At 36.9% G+C, this 21,164-nt stretch overlaps 1 protein-coding gene across 3 annotated transcripts in view; it reads left to right on the top strand.

Moving 5' to 3' along the window:
• LOC120531329 (general transcription factor II-I-like) overlaps positions 1-19,995 on the top strand; it is a 145,939-nt gene extending 125,944 nt beyond the window's left edge. For all 3 annotated transcript variants that reach the window (XM_039756626.1, XM_039756627.1, XM_039756628.1), the window contains 10 exons: positions 1,626-1,691; positions 2,006-2,189; positions 2,372-2,424; positions 2,815-2,880; positions 5,643-5,726; positions 11,756-11,939; positions 12,549-12,577; positions 16,621-16,668; positions 18,565-18,626; positions 19,367-19,995. In XM_039756626.1, the coding sequence (XP_039612560.1) occupies positions 1,626-1,691; positions 2,006-2,189; positions 2,372-2,424; positions 2,815-2,880; positions 5,643-5,726; positions 11,756-11,939; positions 12,549-12,577; positions 16,621-16,668; positions 18,565-18,626 (776 nt within the window). In that variant the 3' untranslated portion in view covers positions 19,367-19,995. The remainder of the gene's footprint in view (positions 1-1,625; positions 1,692-2,005; positions 2,190-2,371; positions 2,425-2,814; positions 2,881-5,642; positions 5,727-11,755; positions 11,940-12,548; positions 12,578-16,620; positions 16,669-18,564; positions 18,627-19,366) is intronic.
• The last annotated feature ends 1,169 nt before the right edge of the window (positions 19,996-21,164 follow it).

Below are 21,164 nucleotides of genomic sequence, written 5' to 3'. Positions count from 1 at the left end.
CTCTGGGTACTCCGGTTTCCTCCCACAGTCCAAAGACATGCAGTTTAGGTGCATTGGCGATCCTAAATTGTCCCAAGTGTGTGCATGGTGTGTGTGTGTGTGTGTGTGTGCCCTGCGGTGGGCTAGCACCCTGTCTGGGGTTTGTTTCCTGCCTTGCATCCTATGTTGGCTGGGATTGGCTCCCGCAGACCCCCGTGACCCTGTGGTTAGGATATAGCGGGTTAGATAATGGATGGATGGATTGGTATATGAAGGACAGAAAGCCAAGTTGGTAAAGTAATTCTTGTATATAGGTTTATTCATTTTAGACTTTTAAAGCCATGGTCAAAGATGTGTTATGAAAGTTAAAATGACTGTATAATAGAGAACCAAAGAAGATGATTATTAAAACAGTAGCTTAAAGTCCAATAGAATGCACTGAAAAAGGAAATGAAGACCCAGTTTAAATGTTTTTAAAATGTGAGGAAGAAATTAAACAAGTGATAAGGTGGTCAAATTAATGCATCATACAGAAGGTAAAATTAGTAAGAGGTAAAAATCTTCACTGATTGAAAGAAGAAAAGGCTCACATTAATTATTTTGAGAGGTTATTTTTGGGATGAAGAGAGAGAAGTTTTATTAAGATGTTTAAGAAGAAGAGACTCGCATGTGAATATCAAGAAAAACACAATGGCCTAAGAGAACCAGTGAAAAAGAAATGATTGTGCCGGCCTCTTGCGTGAACACTGATGATGATTAGTATTTTTTGACATTTGAGGTTGAAGAGTTATTAATCCTACTTATATACTTGCCATATCTGAACTGTCCATATTAAGTGTTATAAAGGTGGTTTAATATTAAATTCTTTGAGCAAAGGGTGCTTGCTTATCTTACCATCCTTTTTAATATTTAATACCTTCCATTGACTAGTCATTATTTTCTGATTAGCTATTTTAGAACTAAATACCTTTTCAGCATTAACATTTAAGAGATATGGAATGGAGTAATCAAAAGTGGCAATAACTCATTTAGGTACTTCAAATATCTAAATATGATCCTGCCATACACCCAGTGCTGCTGGGATGTGCTCCAGACCCCTGTGGCCCTGAATTGATTTGCTTGGGTTTGAGAATGTAGCACAAATCTACACAATCTACAATCTACTCTATCTTCAGATGGAGTCATCTGAAATTAAAATTTTGATTATTCAGAAGATGATCACAATGTCTCATACTGAAAGTATCATACTATTCAAAAGGAAAAACTCTTGTCAGTTTTTTCTAGTCAAAATGTAATTAGAACTGTCGGAAATTAGAATTCTGATAAGGCAAGTGTAATTGCAAATATTAAACATAGGAATTACCTAACGTGAAACATTCAGTTTTAAAATTGTTTGCCATACATAATGCGTGCGTAGCTTCAACTTTAAAAATGCTAATTCATTTCACACATGGGTCCAGATTTTATTAAAGGACTGCTTATTTAATTCCAGGCTCTTTAACAAATAGGTGGGATACTAACTGTTGTATTCATCTTGATATTTATATGATGATTTTACAGTAAGTAATGGTACAAATTTGTAAGTAACGTTTTCACCCAACTACTTCTTTAAGCTACCAATATTTTGTTCACTTTTTTTATTTCAGAGGCATGGAATGCGAAAATAACAGATCTGAAACAGAAAGTTGAAAGTCTGTTTAGTCGGAAGTGTGGTAAGTTGAATTCAGTTGTAAGAAATGTACTATTATTACTTTTACACTTTTTACTAAATTTTAAGTCACAGAGTTTTTAGATGCAGGACACATTAAAGATTTTTTGAAAGTATTTGGTAAATATACAATATACACAAAATATATAAATATTTTAAGGCTTCATGCCTACATGCTTCTATTTTTTCAATAATTAAAAACTGAAAATACAAGCTTTAGCATCAGAATCATGGATTTTGGAATATACATATAATGATTTTCATTTACACAGTGTAATGATATGTATAAAGTTTGTACAAATGTCTGTTCTCTTATAGCAGAGGCAATGAACTTGGCAGAACCACTTCCAGTCCCCTATCTCCTCTTTGAGACCTGTCCAGAAGATTTTTGTGTACAGGGTCTTCCAGAAGGAATCCCTTTTAGACGCCCTTCAACCTTTGGCATCCCTCGCTTGGAAAAAATACTTCGAAATCAAGATGAGATAAAGTTCATCATCAAAAAGTAAGGCATCAAGTGGTCAGTTAAACATCTGGAGTTATTAGTTTTCAGTTACTACATTGATGGTTAATAAAATGCAACAGTGGGCATTTTAGTATGGATTAAAGCTTGCGTAAGAAATACATCATCTTGGAAAAGTTGCTGCAGCTATGCAGTTGGAAGTAATTATTTGTTGTTTCCCACAGGCCTGATATTTTTGAAGCAGCAGTCAAGGAAGAGGAATTAAACCTTATCAGAAGTGAGTAAATAATACAGTAGTTGAATGAAAAATGCCAAGTATTCATACAACTCGAATTTCTTTTTTTCATTTCAAAGCTGTTTATTGTAAAGTTTCTCAAAATGTTTTAGCAAAGTTTACGCAAAAATAAATTTCCCTAATTCATTTTGATCAACAAAACTCCTACCACCTTATTTAACCAACATGTTGCGCTTGATAAGAAATCTTTAATCTGCAGCCCTGATGTGTGTAGCCACCCATAAAATTTAAGAGAGGGAGCATACAGGCTCCCATCTATTCCTTTTTCCTTCAAAAGAGACTTGTGTTCAGAAACTCGGTATGCTGTACCTTGTGTGTAAATAATTAATATTCCACTCCAATTGCTATTTTTCATTTTTTATTTAATTTCAGGTTCACCAAATATTAGCACTGCCTGGACGATGGAGGACCTAAATGTTATTCAAGTAGCTGTCTCTGGTATGGACATTGTATTCCACCTACTGATTTGATGTTTGTATGCTTGTTGTGTCATACACATATGAAGTGCAATGCAAAGAGGAAAGAAAATTCTGATACTTTCAAAACATTAATAATGCTGTCAGTGTTTGCCAGGGAATACCATGAACACTATATGTTGTTATTTTTGCAAAAGATATTGTGACAGTGTTATTTTTTAAGGCTGTCATTAAAAAAAGCTAGTATCCCGTTTATATAAAGGTTTTTATCAAAAGAACTGTGATACAGAACTTTATAGAACAATTCAAGATAAAAATGTAACACTGAAATAACATAAATTAACAGTAAAGGCAGAATCGGGAGGAAGAGGACGAGGTTGCCTGGGAGGAGTGGTGGAGCAGGAAAGTTTGGTTTGTGTGGGTTTTTGTGCTTGGACTGTGTTGGGCCTGTGGGACACGGGGAAGACGTGTGCCCATGGCTGAAGAAATAAAAAATAAAACCCTTGAGTGGATGTCGGGTGGAAGAGGACAGAGCTGGAGAGAGGAAGGGAGGCGGCCAAGAAAAAGGCACTGAAAGAGTGAGGCCTGGACATTGGGGGAATCGGTGCTGGAGGCACTGGGGTGTGTGAGTGCACAAAATATTTGTAAATATATTGTAAATAAACAGTGTGTGGTGGAACTATGTTGTCCGTCTGCCTGTGTCCAGGTCCCAGTCCATAATATACATACGAGGTGTGGCAGAAAAGTAACGAGACTGGCAACACTGCAAGCGATCTGGCAACGAAGCGCTGTTGTCCTTGATAGAGCACGTGTATTAGTACCCTCCCATAGCTCAGTGCGAGTTTCAACTCCTTCCATTAACTACGTGATTTTTGTGACTGCTATTAGCGAAGTTGTGTTTTTGGTTGTGTGTCACGCAAAATGGAACAGCGGAATGTGGAGCAACGTTGTGCCATTAAATGGCAAGTGTGACGTTTGAAAAGTTAAAACAGGCCTATGGGGGACATTCTTTATCCCGAGCTCAAGTTTTTCGCTGGCACAAATCATTTTTGGAACGCAGAAAACACGTTGAAGATGAACACCGTTCAGGGAGGACTTCAACTTCGAAAACCAATGAAAACATCAAACGTGTGAGATCAGACCATCGTTTAACATTAAGAATGTTGAGTGAACAATTAAATTTGAACAGATTTACCGTTCATCAAATTTTGACTGAAAATTTGCACATGCGAAAGGTCTGTGCCAAAATGGTGCCGAAAAACTACCCTCTCCATAACAGAATTTTTGACCTCAAAAGGCATTCCTGTGGTTCCCCAGCCCCCTTATTCACCTGACCTCAGTCTGTATGACTTTTTCCTAAACTGAAAAATGTCCTCAAAGGACGTCATTTCGGGACTTTAGAAAACATCTAAAACAGTGTAACGGACATGCTGAAGACCATACCGGTTGAAGACTTCCAGTGTTGCTACCAACAGTGGGAACAACGTCTCCATCGGTGTGTAGCTGCCCAAGGGAACTACTTTGAAGGGGATAACATTGATGTTTGAAAAAAATAAAAACTTTGGTAAATAAAAAATCAGTCTCATTACTTTTCTGCCACACCTTGTGTATATATATTATAATTACATAATCTTTAAAATCTGTAAAATTAAGTTCATTAAGATTTGTCATGATAACCTCCAAGAGAAAGAGTGTGCAGCAGTGCTGTGTAGAAAGGATGGGGGCTGGGTAGACCACCCAGCTGATGTCACCAGGAAGCACTCTGCTTAGAGTGCTTAGAAGCAGTCGCTGCACACAAGAAGTTCCCCTGTTTTATCACATTATCAGCAGCTGCTTCATAGCCAGACATTGCAGTTTCACAGCTGACCACCTCCAGTTACCAAAGTGAAATGTGCGATATATGATAGCTGGTGGTGTGAGTGCAATGCCAGATGAAGAGTGAAGTAGGACATATCTGACAGAGTAAATGCAGTTAAAAGCATGATAAAAGTGATATAAAGACTATTGTAAGTAGTGAACATATTGAACAAGCAAAATAGAATTTCACTGTACTCTGTACACATGACTGTAGTTCTGATACTTCTACTGCTACCATTTTTTTGACAAAGGTATCAACTATAGCTGATGCTTCACCAATAACATATGGTGCAGGAAAATGTAGGAATTACTAGTGTAATGAAAACTACAAAATCTAAAATTATTCTCTTGACTATACATTTGTGAGGTGTATGTTTTTCCATGGGTAATAGCTCTTTTGTGCAGGCATGTGCTTGTATATTCACCTAATAGTATATCTTATTATCTTCCTTTTTGGTCATATACAAGATGTAAAGTACAAAGTTAGGATTATTCTTTAATAAAATTTATACTTGTTTAACACACTAATTTAAAGAAGGGTACTTGAGGAACCTTTTGATTTGAGAATCAGTAAATCTTTATTTTATGTCCACCTTAATCATAATACACCTTCGTAACGTGCTTTATAAAGTTAACGAATATAATTCAGAGTTCGAGGTAACAAACCTAAAACATTCAGAGACAATTTAGGAGAGTTTAGTACATTGGCAAACCATGTAGAATGGCCCCCATAAGTAAATGTAAGAGAGACTATAGAAGGAGATTGACAATATTAGCTGACATCGAAATCTTAGTAGCTTTCAGTGTGAGACATCCAAAAATGTTTATGAAATAGAACAGTAGTAAAGAAAGAAACATATGGTAAAGCAGTAGCTTCCATACTGGATATCAAAAATGTGTGTGATCATACATGTTCTTTTTCTACAGATGATGAAAGCAAGGTGCCAAAAAAACTAGAAAAAACTCGCCAGTTAAGGGAACAAGTGAATGATCTCTTCAGCAGCAAGTTTGGTGAGTGGATGAGACAGATGCTGTATATAAGCCAATGATGTAAACAGTGAGTAGGTTTTAAACATTTTCTAGGATTGGTGAGGTAATTTCATTTTAATAATAACTAGCAAAATACCTGCGCTTCGCAGCGGAGAAGTAGTGTGTTAAAGAAGTAATGAAAAAGAAAAGGAAACATTTTGAAAATAACGTAACATGATTGTCAAAGTAATTGTTTTGTGTATTTGGCCGCACCGTCACGAAGTTGTTTTCGTGTAGCTGCATCAGAAAATGTACCACGACGTCTGACACGCCTCCTTCTTAGTGTTTTCTCACAGCTTGGATTGCTGCTGTCATAATCAGTTTGAGTCTACACATATATACTGTACACACATACATATCTTCATATATATATATATATATATATACATACCTATCTACATCATATATACACACACATACAAATTATATATGTGTGTGTATGTATATATAATGTGTGTATGTATGTGTATATATATATATATATATATATATATATATATATATATATATATATATATATATATATACACAAACACATACATAGATACATACATACATACACACAGGTATATATATATGTGTATTAAAGCACTTTGAGCTACATTTTTTGTATGAAAATGTGCTATATAAATAAATGTTGTTGTTGTTTTATATATATATATATATATGTGTATATATATATATATATATATATATATATATATATATATATATATATATATATATATATATATATGTATGTGTCTATATGTGTGTGTATAGTATGTAGTCTAAGTTATTAAACAGTAAAACATTAACGTTTTAAAGAAGTAAAGCTACATTGAGCATTACTGGAGTGATTTCGGGTAAATTATATTTTAAACAGCAGCTAAAATGTATATGGATCATCTCTCTGTAGTAGATCCCTTTTGAAAGGCGCTACATGACAGCTGTGGTATAGAAATTACATTTTCTATGTGAACGTCCAAATTTCTGCCTCTGGTAATGTGCCTTACCGGCATTACCAGCAATTAAAGAAAATTAGTTTTGTGTCCTCTGCAGTGTTAAGAGAGAAAGGCTTTGGTTTGGGATAAAAGGAAAAAAGGTGTAAAGAAAGCAAAGTTGCCTTTTTCTTTTATATAGTGTAGAGAGATGTCTTCGTTGACGATATGAGCGCCTTTTGGGGACAGTCGCGGTGGGTCTTGTGTAGACTGGAGAGACATGTGCCTTACCGGCATTACCAGCAATTGAAAGAAAATCATTTTTGTGTCCTCTGCAGTGTTAAGAGAGAAAGGCTTTGGTTGGGGATAAAAGGAAAAAAAGTGTAAAGAAAGGAAACTTGCCTTTTTCTTAAATATAGTGTAGAGAGAGGTCTTCACTGACGATATGAGCGTTGCGGTGGGTCTCGTGTAGACTGGAGAGACGGCCCTGCCATTACTAATTCTCCAACTTCCCGTGTAGGTAGAAGGCTGAAATTTGTCAAGCTCATTCCTTACAGCTTACTTACAAAAGTTGGGCAGGTTTCATTTCGAAATTCTACACCTAATGGTCAGAACTGGAAGGTATTTTTCTCCATTAACTGTAATGGAGTTGAGCTGGAATGACGTGGGGGGGCGGAGTTTCGTGTGACATCATCACGCCTCTCACGTAATCACGTGAACTGACTGTCAATGCAGTGCGTAGAAAACCAGGAAGACCTCCAAAAAGCGCTTAAGAAAACATGCATTATATAATTGAGAAGGCAGCGAAACAATAAGAAAGCGAGTGACATATACTACCATATTCATGACTGATGCTACCTCGGAAAGAAAGCAAGGTGTAAACCTAAACTTTAAATTAAGTTCATAGACAGGCTACGCTGGCGTTTACATGCCCACAGGTAATGCGGGATACAAGTTTAATGAGAGGACGAGGATATAAACGAGAGTTTTGATCACTTTATAACTTAGTTAAAATTGTAGGTGAAGGGGTGTGCTTATGCAAATTCCGAGAGACTGTGTTTGTGGGGGATTGACAGTTAAGGCGGGTGGGGAGTCACGTCATCATCTCCCTCCCATTCATCTCATTTGGCTCTGAGCTGAGCTCGGCTAACGCCGTCTTCAAGCAACTTGGTCAGACTGCCACCAAATACTCACAGAAAAATCCACAAGTTAATACACACGCTGTCTCTATAGAGTTTCTCCACACTGAATCCTCCAGGCACTACTTACAAAAGGTTACATTGACAATCGTGTTACGTTATTTTTAAAATCTTTCCTTTTCTTAGCACAAGCACAGCTGAGAAGCTTCGATGCATGTGCTCCATAACGTTAAAAAATAATGCATTTAATCACACTTTGCATTACAAGCAAAGGGGAGCTTTTGTCAATGCATGATTTCCTGGTACACCGATTACTTTGATCAGCGCATCCCGATTCATTTTACCCTCGCACCACCTTAGTTTGAGAAGAAGTATGAAAAATATGAGGTTAACACAGAAAAACAGATCACCAATTCAAGCTTTATGAATAATCGATTCGCCATCAATAATTGTTTTGGTAAAGCCATCCTCCTTCCATTTTATAATTTTTCCGCCACTAGCCGTGATTAAATGAACGGTAAATAAAGTAAGAGCAAAGCGAGGGTGACTTATTTAGGCAGGCATATATATGACAGCAACACTCATGACAATGTCAATCATGTTACGTTATTATTAAAATGTTTCCTTTTCTTTTCATTACTTCTTTAACACACTACTTCTCCGCTGCGTAGGGGGTATTTTGATATATATATATATATATATATATATATATATATATATATATATATATATATATATATATATATATATATATCATATAATATATGAATGACCTCCAAAGAGCTGAGACTTTTGATATCATGAACGTGTCTGCAAAACTGTGGTCTCCTGCCCTGCAAAAGTCGAGCAGCCAGCGCGCGTGCATAGCTGTGCCGGTCTTTGAGACGCTGACTGCGCTTCTGCCTTAAGTCAAAGTGAGCACTTTTAATTTTTTTCATCCTCCCCCTGCGCTATAGCCCAGACAAGTGCAAACATGGGACCCCTTTTCTACACCACGGCAAAATAATATTAAGGCGATTCCCATTTCTTTTGCACGTATACGATTATGAGGTTCTCACCCCGGATTATGAAGACACGCACACGAGTGGAGGACTGACACTGCCATCACAGCCGATTAATGGCGAGGACGTCTCACCAGTCTACACAAGACCCACCGCGACTGTCCCCAAAAGGCGATCATAACGTCAGCGAACACATCTCTCTACTATATAAAAGAAAAATGCAGCTTTCCTTTCTTTACACCTTTTTCCTTTTATCCCAAACCAAAGCCTTTCTCGCTTAACACTGCAGAGGACACAAAACTAATTTTCTTTAAATGCCGGTAAGGCACATTACCAGAGGTACAAATTTGAACGTTCACATAGAAAATGTAATTTCTATACCACAGCCGTCGTGTAGCGCCTTTCAAAAGGGATCTACTACCGAGAGATGATCCATTTATATTTTAGCTGCTGTTAGTTACTTACCTGTTGTGTTACAGTCTTTAAAATGTAGTTTACCCGCAACCACTCCAGTAGTGCTCAATGTACCTGTACTTCTTAAAACGTTAATGTTTTACTGTTTAATAACTTATAGACTATATTTTATTATTTCTCCCTTGCACTCAGTGACCAAAGCTATACACACACATATATAAAAGCTATACACACAAGTATATGTATGTGTGTGTATATATATATATATATATATATATACATATACATATATATACACACACACACACACACACACACACACATACGATACATACATACATACATACATATAATTTGTGTGTGTGTATGTATGTATGTGTGTGTATATATGATGTAGATAGGTATGTATATATATATATATATATGTGTGTATATGTAGATATGTATGTGTATATATATATATATATGTGTGTGTGTGTGTGTGTGTGTGTGTGTGGGTGGGTGTGTATATAAGACAGCAGCAATCCAAGCTGTGAGAAAACAGTAAAAAGGAGGCGTGTCAGACGTCGTGGTACATTTTGTGATGCAGCTAGACGAAAAAAACTTTGTGACGCTGCTGCCAAATACACAAAACAATTACTTTGACAATCATGTTACATTATTTTTAAAATGTTTCCTTTTCTTTTTCATAACTTCTTTAACACTACTTCTCCGCTGCCAAGCGCGGGTGTATATATATATATATATATATATAGATAGATAGATATGAGAACAACACTCATATCAATGACAAAACAATTACATTAACAATCATGTTACGTTATTTTTAAAATTTTTCCTTTTCTTTTTCGTACCTTCTTTAACACACTACTTCCGCTGGCCGGTATTCTGCTAGTAATCGTATAAGTGTAAAAGAAAGTGCGAAGCGCCTTAATATTAGTTTGCCACGGTCTAGAAATGGGATCCTGTGTTTACAGTTGTCTGGGCTATAGCTCATGGGAAGGGGGGAAAAAAATGAAAAGTGTTTACTTTACAGAAGCGCAGTCAGCATCTCAAAGGACGGCGCGCATGCGTGCGCTGGCTGCCTGACTTTTGTAGCATTTTTGCAGTGCAGGAAACACCACTTTTTGCAGACACGTTCACGTGAACAAAACTCTTCGCGCTCTTTAGAGGTCTTGCTTTCTCTGCGTACTGCTTTCATAGTCAGTTCACGTGAGCCGCTCGGGGTACATGCATGAAGCTTCTGAGCTGTGCCTGTGCTATCTTGTGCGATCTTGCGATGTCCACGGCGTTATTTAATGTTAGCTAAGACCCAGCACTTAAAAGTTTCTCGCTACAGCAGTTTTAACTCCGTGACAAAGTGATCAAAAGTCTCGTTTATACTTCATGTCTTCTCATTAAACTTGTATCTCGCGAATAAAGTATTCGGCGTTTTTCCTCAGCGCTCTTTGGGGGCTCTTCCTTCTTTTCTACGTACTGCGGTCATAGTCAGTTCACGTGATTACGTGGGAGGTGTGATGATGTCACATGCAGCTCCGCCCACCACGGCCATCGGGCTAACGTCCATTACAGTATATGGAGAAAAATAGGTTCCAGTTTTGACCATTATGCGTAGAATTTCGAAATGAAACCTGCCCAACTTTTGTAAGTATGCTGTAAGGAATGAGCCTGCCAAATTTCAGCCTTCTACCTACACGGGAAGTTGGAGAATTAGTGATGAGTCAGTGAGTGAGTGAGTCAATCAGTGAGGGCTTTGCCTTTTATTAGTATAGATAATAAATATGCCAAATCGACTGTTAATACTGGACCCCCTTTACCATTCATTGCTTTGATGTTTAGAGTGAAGAATCAAACTCTGAGACAAAGGCTGAAAAGAAATAATCAGTTTAGGGGTCTTACTGATTTAAGATAGTTTAATATATTGTATAAGAATGCCAAGGTAAGGTTACAGAATTTTGCATAGAAAAAATGTTTGGTTACAGAGTTGTATGTATGTAGTTGCAGCCGCTGCTGTTCTCCAGGACCATACCTGAAGACATCTGCTTAATTGAAATAAAATGTTTGCTTATTAATCAGTCTTGGAATTCAAAAAATGCTCGGTCTTCAAACAGCACTATTTGGAATAACAGCATCACTGATTAGTGAACAATATACCTTGGTAGCTTACCCTACACTGCTATTAAATAACGTTATTGTATTCAACTAGAAGAATCCTAACTCATAAGTCTCCAGATGGTGAGGAGAAGAGATGTAGGATTTGATTTTAATGTGATGTTTCACTATATGTCTGACTGACTTATTATTTTAGCCTAACAGTACAATTACTTCAAAAAGTGAGCATTTTTGAACGTATTGTTCTTTGAAATAACATTAAACCGATAATTTGTTACAATTTTATTTTTTTACCCAATCATGACTTATTGAAGTGCTTTTAACATTGGTGGTAGCTGGTGTCGAGAAGAAATGCCTGCTTTATTTTTATATGACAAGAAGCATAAGGGTATATTATTTAGAGAAACTCCGATGTTTTACTACAGGAGAAGCAGTAGGAGCGACCTTTCCAGTAAAAGTACCATACAGGAAGATCACAAGTAACCCTGGCTGTGTAGTAGTAGATGGTATGCCACCCGGCGTAGAATTCAAGGCACCAAGCTACCTGGATATCAGTTCTATGATAAAGATTTTGGATTCAGCTGATTTCATCAGATTCACTGTCTTAAGGTATGCAGAGCTGATAAAGGGGACTCTAGGTCTCAGAAAGTATAGAACTGTGAGAGAGAATCTGTTTAGTGAAAACCATTATTAAAATGTCCCAGACATATATGTGATGTTTCTAGCAGTGCTGATCACTTTTTCCTTGTTAAGCTTGGCAACTTGTTTTACATAATTTGAAAATTACTTTTTACAATTTTTTGACCGAAAAGTGCTTTTGTAAAACGTGATACATTCACATGTGTGTTTTCTGCTCTTGAGACTTATCTCTAAAATTCATGCTGCCTGAAGATGTATAATTTCTGCTTCTTTACCATTTAGTGTTAAGATTTGCAACAATTATAGGAGTATAGTTTATTGCATGTGTTGTTTTTTTATATACTTGTTTTATTATTTTTACAATTTATGAGCCCTTTTCCTGAAAAAAGTATGCAATAAACCAGTCTAGAGATAAGAAAAATATGTAATAAATAAATGGATTAGGTTATAACTTGTTTTTTGGTTCAGCCTAATATTTCTTCTTAGTATAAAATGAATTTATTGTTTCTGTCTTGATTTCTGCTTCATGTCTTGCTGCAGTAATGTGCATAGTATTTTTTACTTGTCATTTGCTTGCAGGCCTTTCCCTGGACTTCCATTTAGTAACTGTAAGTACCTACTAAACCAAAAACAATTATTTCTCTCGATCCAGATCTGTTTTTTGTATAAGTTAAAAGAAAACAATATGTTTCTGTTAAAGCAGGAGTGGAATTATTGTTTATCATTTTCCCATCTCCAAAATGTAATTTTGTGTCGTATTTAGATTTTTGCTCCATCTGTCTAAGTTCATTTTTCAGATTTTTTTTTTATTTATTAATTAATGTAACTTTTCATTGCAGTCCTAGTCAGTCTATTGCAAATGAACGAAAGAAAACAATTACAAGAACAAGCAGTTGCAGCTCAGCATATCTAATGATTTCCTGTTCTCCTTTCCAGACTTTTATTGTGTCAAGATTTCTAAGTCCTCAGGGGGCCATTTTCTGCCACCAGATTCTGTAACTGCTATACTATGTAAAACTCCAGTATATTAATTACGTTTTCTTCCACCAAATTTTCTGACTGCTATATGCACATGATTTTCTTATTACTTCATAAAACTCCAGTAAATTTAAATACATTTTTCATTACTTATACAGAGGTGCAGCATGAAAGCATAGTAGTTATTACTGCTTTTTCATGGATCCGGTGCCTAAATTTGAATTCCACACCCAGTCATTGAGAGTCAGTCAGTCATTGTCCAACCCGCTACGTCTCCAAGGTTTATTTTTTGATCTGCTCCCAGTGCTACAAAATCAAAAAAGGCAGGGAGGTGGTTACTTATATAGGAAAGATTTTGATAGCATGTCTGCTTTATTTGGGTGAAGGCTAATAGGATGTTACATTATACTGCAAAATGTGTCAGATTCTAGGATTATCATTTAAGATGTAGAGATAATAATAAACTTGTAATCTAAGGGCAGACACATTCATTGTAAGAAAAAATATTGGTACAAGAAATGAAGGCAGTGGTTTTTGGCCACAAATGAAACACGTAGGTGCAACACCAACTGACAGGAAAATAAATGGTAGATCTTAGAGAAGAAAATGGGGAAGTAATTACACTTACAGTGCATGGTATAGAAGAAAGATTAGGTTAATCAAGGGAATAATGATAAAAAAGGTAAACTGTTATTTTTTCCAAGAGGGAAGCTTGTCTTTTTACAGAAGCTCAATAAATAAATAAATGCATACATATTTTAACAAAAAAATACACACAAGAATCACTAAAACGAATGAAAACTACAGACCTGACCAAAGGTAAAACATAGCAGTTACAGTCACAGTGAGGCATTATGTACATCCGTTGCCGTTGGTATAAAAGATAGATAGATACTTTATTAATCCCCCAAGGGGAAATTCACATACTCCAGCAGCAGCATACTGATAAAAACAATATTAATTAAAGAGCAATAAAAGCACAGTGCAAGTTAAAAAATGCAAGATGGAGAGTGCGAGGCAGGTATAACAGACAATACCATTGTATAATGTTAACATTTACCCCCCCAATGGGGTGGAATTGAAGAATCACATAGTGTGGAGTGGGACAGTGACAGCAGTCTGTCGCTGAAGCTGCTCCTCTGTCTGGAGATGATCCTGTTTAGTGGATGCAGTGGATTCTCCATTATTGACAGGAGCCTGCTCAGCGCCCGGCGCTCTGCCACAGATTTCAGACTGTCCAGCTCCATGCCTACAATAGAGCCTGCCTTCCTCACCAGTTTGTCCAGGCGTGAGGTACCCCACTTCTTTATGCTGCCTCCCCAGCACACCACCGCGTAGAAAAGGGTGCTCGCCACAAACCGTCTGGTAGAACATCTGCAGCATCTTATTGCAGATGTTGAAGGACGCCAGCCTTCTAAGGAAGTATAGTCGGCTCTGTTCTCTCTTGCACAGAGCATCAGTATTGGCAGTCCAGTCCAATTTATCATCTAGCTGCACTCCCAGGTATTTTTGGGTCTGTACCCTCTGCACAGTCACCTCTGATAATCACAGGGTCCGGGAGGGGCCTGGGCCTCCTAAAATCTACCACCAGCTCCTTGGTTTTGTTCAGTTGTAGGTGATTTGAGTCGCACCATTTAACAAAGTCCTTGATTAGGTTCCTATACTACTCCTCCTGCCCACCCCTGATGCAGCCCACGATAGCAGTGTTGTCAGCGAACTTTTGCACGTGGCAGGACTCCGAGTTGTATTGGCAGTCCGATGCATATAGGCTGAACAGGACCGGAGAAAGCACAGTCCCCTGTGGCGCTTCTGTGCTGCTGACTACAATGTCAGACCTGCAGTTCCCAACACGCACATACTGAGGTCTGTCTGTAAGATAGTCCACGATCCATGCCACCAGGTAGGAATCTACTCCCATCTCTGTCAGCTTGTCACTAAGGTGCCTAGGTTGGATGGTGTTTAAGGCACTAGAGAAGTCCAGAAACATAATTCTTATAGCACCACTGCCTCTGTCTAAGTGGGAGAGGGTTCGGTGTAGCATATAGATGATGGCATCCTCCGCTCTCATCTTCTCCTGGTATACAAACTGCAGAGGGTCGAGGGTGTGGCGGACCTGTGGTCTCAGGTGGTAAAGCAGCAACTGCTCTATGGTCTTCATCACATGTGACGTCAGAGCGACAGGCTAGAAGTCATTCAACTCACCAGGACGTGATACCTTTGGGACTGGGGTGATGCAAGGTGTTTTCCAAAGCTTCGAGACTGCATAGCATTTTCTTTACACATTTCTGCTAAATGATTCATTGGCTGAAAGTCCTCAGTGTTAGTGTGTCAAAGAAATGATGTACCGCATTGTTTATAATGGCACTCAATTTTCATTTTTATTCTCTCCTTCTCTACTACCTCCAAAGTGTGTCCCATAACTGAACCTGACTTTTTAATTAGCTTGTTGATTCTGTGGGCCTCTATTATAGAGTTATTTTACTGGCTCAGCACACCACAGCATAAAAAATAACTCTGTCCATCACAGAGTTAACATGTAAAGGATGTCACTACCCAGTGTTGATCAGTGAAATTCATCAAAGCATTTTTGGCAGCCAAATTGTTTGCCAGATATTTTCCTAAAAGTCTGCCTTGCAGCAAGCTTAGATGAACATTTTTTTCCTAGCGCCCCTTGATGCTTAGTGAGGCCAGCAAGATATAAGAGAGGTATAGCAGCCATATGAAGAAATTTCTCACATATACCATCAGATCATATATATAACACTAATCCCTGTGTGCTGACAGCATAGCACTGCATGGCTAATTTGTATACAAGCTTTAAAGAAAATCTCCCTCTTCACTACCAAGATAAAAAAAACAAATGCGACCCAGTGAAATAATAAGAATGAAACATTTATTACTGTTTACAAGGTGTTTTCATCTTCTTTAAAGAAGAAAAACATGTAAAGAAAGCATCTACACAGAAAGATCAGAAATAAACAAGACGTGAAATGAGCCCATGCCACTGTGGTTTCTTTGCATGGCTAACTTGTGCCTCTGTGAGCACAATGATATATAAAATATCTTACTTTTTTGTTTTTTTAGTTTTTTTTTTAGCTTGGAGCAATTTGTTGAATTTTGTACAGTTTGTCGTTATCTTTCCATGCTCATCTTTTGTTGTATGATTCACAGTAGTGCAGTGGATAGCACTGCAGCCTCACAGCTCAGGTCATATTTTTAGCCACAATAATTGGTCTAGCATAGTTGCCAGATAAGTCCCTAGCTGTCAGGGCCAATTAAAACACTATTACACCGTTATAATACACTTAAAACTAGTTCAGTTCCTCCTTCCCTATTCACTTTGGTGCATTTTGCAGAGTTTGGCCAGCTTTCCACAAAAATTCTGACAATTAAACAATCGCATATAAAGCTCATTTGAGGCACCTAGATGTGGTGCATATATTTAACAAGAAGCAAATAAAGAAAAGAATAAATAAAGAAAACTGAACATCCATAATTAAGAGTTAAAATGTATGTTTTGGTTTTTAAATGCTAGTCTTACTGATACTTCTACATTGTTATCTGCCTTCAATCTGTGCTATATATTTACAGTGTGCATATGTTTATTCAGTATGTTTTAATTAAGCTTTTGCTTGATCTTAATGTAACTTTCCTTTTGTGTAATTTTTCACAGTAATAGATGGACCAGAACAGAGTGCAATGGATTTGACGTACAGGCCAGGTGAGCTCATGGGACGTTAATATGTCTTGGTTGGTCATAGGAAATTAATAAGTCAGCATTTAAGTGTTCCCCGTCCTTGAACTTCCTCTCGATAATTTGGCCAAAACAGGTTTAGAAGCAAAGTAAATTTGTCACCAATCTAACAACCTGTGTAGGTTTTCTGTGTGTAACTCAGTTTTCCTCCCACTTCATAAAGGCATGCAGAGTCGGTTTGTTGGCAGATGGAAACTGACCCCGTATGAGTGACTGCGACAAGTGTGTGTGTGTGAGAGAGAGGCCTAAAGATGGACATCAAAGGTGTGCTTGATATGAACAGCTCCTTTTCATGGAGTATTCTTTATTCTTTTCATATGCTGTCTGTGAACATCAATGGTAACACCCAGTTACCCTATTTATAATATTTTGTATTACATATTTTAATTGTGAATTTGGTCAAATGTTTTGTGGGTTATAAAGGTATAGAGAGAGAGAGAAAATATATTAATGTTCAATGTAGGTAAATATGCCACATTATGTTTTGAAAAGTCAGATACCATTACTCAATTACAGGACTAATGAGGTTCTACACTTTGAACATTTTTGGATAACAACCGGGCCTGATATAAATCAAACTAACTTGGGTTCTAATGTCTGAGCAGTGTTGTCATCACAGAGGCACAGCATCACAAGTTCAAAAGAAGTTCCTGAGAACTTTAAGAAAAAAATTATTGATGGTTGTGTACATGGAAAGGGTCACAAAGCAATTTCTAAGGATCTAGAACTCCAGTGAATTATACGAGGGGGGACCCAAAAATAACCGGAATTTTGTTGTTGTTAGGTTGGTACTTGTAATACGTGGTTGGGCCGCTAGGGCGATCTAGTTACACTCCTTACAAGTCAGTCTGCCAAGTGCCATCAGTCTGGAAGGTTGTGCTTGTGTTCAGTGAATTTTGTAAAAGTAGTTTTGTGCAAGCGTCGTTTTTTTACGATGGCCGGTTATCATGAGCAACGCACAGCAGTGAAATTTTGTTTTCTTCTTGAAAAAAGTGTTGCAGAAACTATTGTTATTGAAATGGTATGACAACCCTGAACCACCCACCCTATTTACCGGATTTAGCTCCGTGTGATTTCTTTTTGTTCCCTTGGATGAAAAAAGACTTGAAAGGAAGGCGTTTTGCTGACATCGAAGAGGTAAAACAAGAAACGACCAGAGCATTAATGGGCATTACTTCAGACGAATTTAAAAAATGTTTCGAACAATGGAACAAACGGTTAGATAAGTGTATTTCCGCCAATAGAGAGTACTTTGAAGGAGACTAATTGTAGTTTGTACAGAAAATTAAATTAAACACATTTTAAAAATATTTCCGGTTATTTTTGGGTCCCCCCCTCGTATTACTCGAAGAAATTTTCAGACAGTAGTAAAAATCCCCAGGAGTTGCCATTATACCAAGACATTTGTAAAGGCATTAAGTATTCATTGAATTTCTTTATTCTACCACAGAAAATGTGGAAAAACTTAAAGTGATCACTGGTAAAAACGCAAGTACTAATGTGCACCTGAATGATGCTTAGATGTTTTAGAACATTGTTCTACTAACCGATAAGTTATGGTGGATAGTTTAGTTTCTGTTAGAAATTTTTGCCAGATCATTATTGAGTACATTTGTTACCACCCTCCTCTTCCTTCTTTCTCTCCTCTTCCTCTTATTCTTCTTGATGTCTACGAGCATTGATCACATCCTGTCATCTTTAAATGTCAATGTTTTGTCCATAATTAATTTCAAGGGATCTGTAAAGAGGATGTTTCATTCCAGCAGTTATTTGATGATTTCTGTGTATTTTTGCCTACCAAATGTCCTTCAGTGCCAAGGCTGTATGTCTGAGTGTCTGCTCTTTCATATTTTTACCTTGCAGACTTTTCTGATTCTCGGGTTGATGAGAAATTGGAGTCTGGGGTATCCTGGTTAAACAACTAGGTGAGTCCTTTAGGCCTGAAACAGCATTTATGTTAAATTTAGAATGCTTTGGTTTAAATATTTGTTAGTTGTTATTTTGCATACTTAAATAAATGTGTGGCAAATATTACAATATTATCCGAGTTGCCGGGTTTTTATGCAACTGTAGTAGGGGGAAAAAAAGCAGATTTGTTTATAGAATGAAAATAGTAGTTTTTCACATTTTGCCATAGGAAATTTTCTGCGATTTAATTTTTTTGAGATGATTCAGTTACAGAGAAACACACTTTCAGTCTGTCGCAGTTTGACAGTGTATGACCAGATGCAGGTTTGGGCAAGTCTGATGTCTCCAAGTAACAAAAACCTTTAAAGCCAGTTGATTTGCTGTGCTTCCTGTTCACTTCCCAGCTGAGTTCTCAATATTGCAGATCGTTCATGGAGCATGTTAGGGCTGATGGAAGTGCCTGTGAATTCTTTTAATTTCCAGAAAGAGACGGCAGGAGTCAAATGGGTAAAGAGGTTTATTGCGATTGCGGTGTGACTTTAAAGGACAATATTGTTCTTTCAAGTTCAAGAATAAAGTATGTTTAAAATGACTCTTATGAGTGTTTGACTAAATTCAGCATCTGAAGAAGCTAATTATTAACATGTTCCTGTCATCAATCCCATATTTAGTGACAAAATGCTCAGGCTAGTAATAAAACCTTAAACCAAACTTGCTTGTTCATTTGGTTTAAACAGATGATTTTTGTTCTTTTCAGGTAAAGAAAATATACCCAAATTGTAAAGAATGGTTAACAGAAGGAGACAGCAGACTGGGAACCGGAATCTTGGGGCAACTCCAGAAGCATTTTTTTTTCACCTTCATATAAAATTTACACATAAGCAAAAACTGGAACTTAACCTGATAAATTGCAAAGCTGAGAAAAGTGCACTAATTATGTGGCATTTGACATATAAGACCATGAAGATGGCCAAAAAGATCTATTGGTACCCATTAAAACAAATGATCCATTTACTAAGCCTCAAAATTCATTGTGGCGATGACAGTGAAGGTTTTAACTTTAGTAGCCTACAGTATGTCTATAGATAGCTTGTTTTTTTTTCAGTTTCTTATACTTATGTGTTCCACAAAGACAACATATTTCACAGTGACAGAAAGTAATCGAGACACCTAGACTAAGGCAATAGTCTTTTTCACTTCGCCAAAAAAAAAAAATCTACTTGAATACCGTAGCTTGGTACACAGGTAATATGTTGTATGATGTTTGTTTCAAGGGCTTACCTTAATTGTTACAGTGTATTACTAAATAAGCAGAAACCCCAAAATGCGATTTCTGTATCATTTCTGTAATGCCTCCATGAGGATTAAAAATTACAAAAAACTTGCTAGTAAGACTATTTTGTATGTTTATTGGTCTGTGCTTCCTTGTTTGGGATGAACTACATGTCTGACCGATTTGGGCACATCGTTTTAAGTGTAAATCAGTGAAGAAACGTGATTATGTGTGACATGGCTCCTTACTCAGATGTTTTGTCATTGTAAAATATAGAGGCCATCACCCCAAACCGTGTAATTGCCACAAGCCTGTATTAGTTTATTGTAATGAGATTATATTCTTATAAAGAGTCTGTGTTGTCTTTCATAGTGTTTCATTAATGAATACGTGCTCCATTTTGTACTCTGTTTATACTGTTCGCTAAAATCATGGTATATTTCTACTTGCATGGAAAAAGTATGTTGCTGTACACATTCCAGTAGATTGAATTAGTAACTATTTTTTTTTAACTAACAGTGACCAGTTTCCTAAAGAACAACATATGCAGTATATTTAAGGACAATGCTCAAATGTTTCTTTGGAGAAGAAATATGTGTAAAATCCTGCTGGTGGCATCTATGCCATGTTATAGCTTTAGTCACTTTTGTTCAGATAGGGCTGACATTATGTGCCCATACAACTTTGTCAAAGATACCATAATTATTTTATTGGCACAACATTAGTTGACTGGAATTTAATTTGGTGAAGCTCATACAAATAAACTTATCAGTACAAAATATATAACAGATGGACAGGAGTAATAATTATGGAGGAATATTTCGGACAAAATGAAATAAATAAATAAATGTGTAAATAAATAAAAGTACTGTCAAATGTGAGCATAAATAAATAAATGTGTCATGAAATGAGAGCCTTAATAAATAAATATGTCATGAAATGAGAGCATAAATAAATAAATATGTCACGAAATATGTTTTTCGTTGCTTATTTATTTATTTCATTTTGTCCGTAACATTCCTGCAAACCGTCATGAAATACGGCTTGAAATAAAACTGTCACTTTCACTCGTGAAAGTTGAGAGGGTGGGCTCTAACACGCCCTCTAGTTACTGATTGGTGAATCGATAGCACAAGAATTAATTAGAAAAATGCATACTACTGCCGATGAAATGGATTCTACCGAAGATATTACGTATTTCAGAGAGAGAATTGAAGATTTATCGGAAGAAATTACAATGTTGGCGGCCCTTTTAGACTCCAATATAGATGAAACTGTTTTT

Source organism: Polypterus senegalus, chromosome 6 (genome assembly GCF_016835505.1).
Source record: "Polypterus senegalus isolate Bchr_013 chromosome 6, ASM1683550v1, whole genome shotgun sequence".
NCBI classification, from domain to species: Eukaryota; Metazoa; Chordata; class Cladistia; order Polypteriformes; family Polypteridae; genus Polypterus; species Polypterus senegalus.
The sequence above is the reverse complement of the archived record's forward strand: the minus strand, read 5'-3'. Positions and strand labels throughout refer to the sequence as shown.